Consider the following 1,647-nt stretch of genomic DNA (forward strand, 5'->3'; position numbering starts at 1 on the left):
TCTAATTAAAAAGTTTTTTCAAAAAGAGAAGAAAATATCTTAAAATTGTGATGATGTGATGGATTATTAGAAATTGAATTGTACGTGGCGATTCAAGCCTACATACATGTGAGTTGTGAACAAAGTCTAGGTTTAAAAAAACAACACTTTCATGTAAAAATTGGGTTACTATATTATGGTTCTTCAGACTCTGAACATTTCCCTCTCTTTGACTCCCAAAGGAAAGAGGAGCATCATGAAGAGACAGAATGAGACCAGAGTTTCTGAATTCCTCCTCCAGGGTCTCCCTATACCACCAGAACAACAGGGCTGGTTCTTGACACTCTTCCTGGTCATATACCTGACCACCGTGCTGGGGAACCTGCTCATCGTCCTGCTCATCAGGATAGACTCTCGCCTCCACACACCCATGTACTTCTTCCTCAGTGTCTTGGCCTTCAACGACGTGTGTTTATCATCTGTCACAGTTCCCAAGATGTTGGTGGACATGCAGAGTAATCACAAGTCCATCCCCTATTCAGGGTGCATTTGTCAGGTATATTTTTTAGTATTTTTTGTTTGTACCGACAATTTCCTTCTTGCAGTGATGGCCTATGACAGGTATGTAGCCATCTGTCAGCCACTCCACTACACCATGATCATGAGGCAGGCACGGTGTATCTCCTTAGTAGCTTGGACCTGGACCATCAATTTTTTACATGCACTGCTGCACACCCTCCTCTTGACCCGAGTCTCCTTCTGTGGTGATATTATCATCCCTCACTTCTTCTGTGAACTCACTGTATTGCTAGAGGTAAGCTGCTCAGACACTTCACTCAATAACCTGGTCATATTCATTGAGGGAGGAATGTATGTGAGTATTCCATTCACTTTTATCATGGGATCATATATCTGCATATGGGCCACTGTCCTGAAAAATCCTTCTGCTAAGAAATTCTTCAAAGTCCTTTCTACCTGTGGTTCCCATCTCCTCGTTGTGGCTTTATTCTATGGAACCATTGCAGAAGTGTACTTCTTTTCTTCGCCAGCCATGTCTGGTAGTAAACAAATAGCTGCTTCTGTGATGTATATGATAATCACCCCCATGCTTAACCCTTTCATCTACTCTCTGAGAAACAGAGATATAAAACAAGCACTAAAGTTGTTTGTTAATAAAATGATGTTCATTAAGTCTAAATGATATAAAATGCATATATATACAAAAGAATAAGGAATCTTTTATACAAGAATATATGTTCTGAGAGCTCCGATAAACCTGTTTACATGCACACACATCTCAGAGAGGTTGGTATTCTCATGTCCCACTCTGCTGACATAACACAGGTTTACCTGTTTATTACCCAGACTGACAGCTAAAGAAATTGTTGATGATAGAAAGACTTACAGAAATTATGTTTTCAATTTTACATTATTCTGAATTTCCATATAAAACTGTAATGTTTACTTTGCATTTGCTCTTAAGTATGTATTTATACCCTTCCTCAGAATCTCGGAATTGTCATCAGATACCTTTTTATCAGTTCATCCCCACCCAAGAATAACTGCGATTCCCCATCTCCTCAGAACTGGAGGTAGCCCCTACAGTAATTGTACAGTTTGGTATAAATTCACTTTTTATTATATAAGTTTCAGGACGCAATTTTGAAA

At 39.2% G+C, this 1,647-nt stretch overlaps 1 protein-coding gene across 1 annotated transcript; it reads left to right on the forward strand.

Moving 5' to 3' along the window:
* Positions 1–235: 235 nt before the first annotated feature.
* On the forward strand, positions 236–1,180 carry LOC129400845 (olfactory receptor 1J4-like). Its single transcript, XM_055123915.1, has one exon. The coding sequence runs from the start codon at positions 236–238 to the stop codon at positions 1,178–1,180; it is 945 nt and encodes a 314-aa protein (XP_054979890.1).
* The last annotated feature ends 467 nt before the right edge of the window (positions 1,181–1,647 follow it).

This window comes from Sorex araneus, chromosome 1 (assembly GCF_027595985.1).
Source record: "Sorex araneus isolate mSorAra2 chromosome 1, mSorAra2.pri, whole genome shotgun sequence".
Classification (NCBI taxonomy): domain Eukaryota; kingdom Metazoa; phylum Chordata; class Mammalia; order Eulipotyphla; family Soricidae; genus Sorex; species Sorex araneus.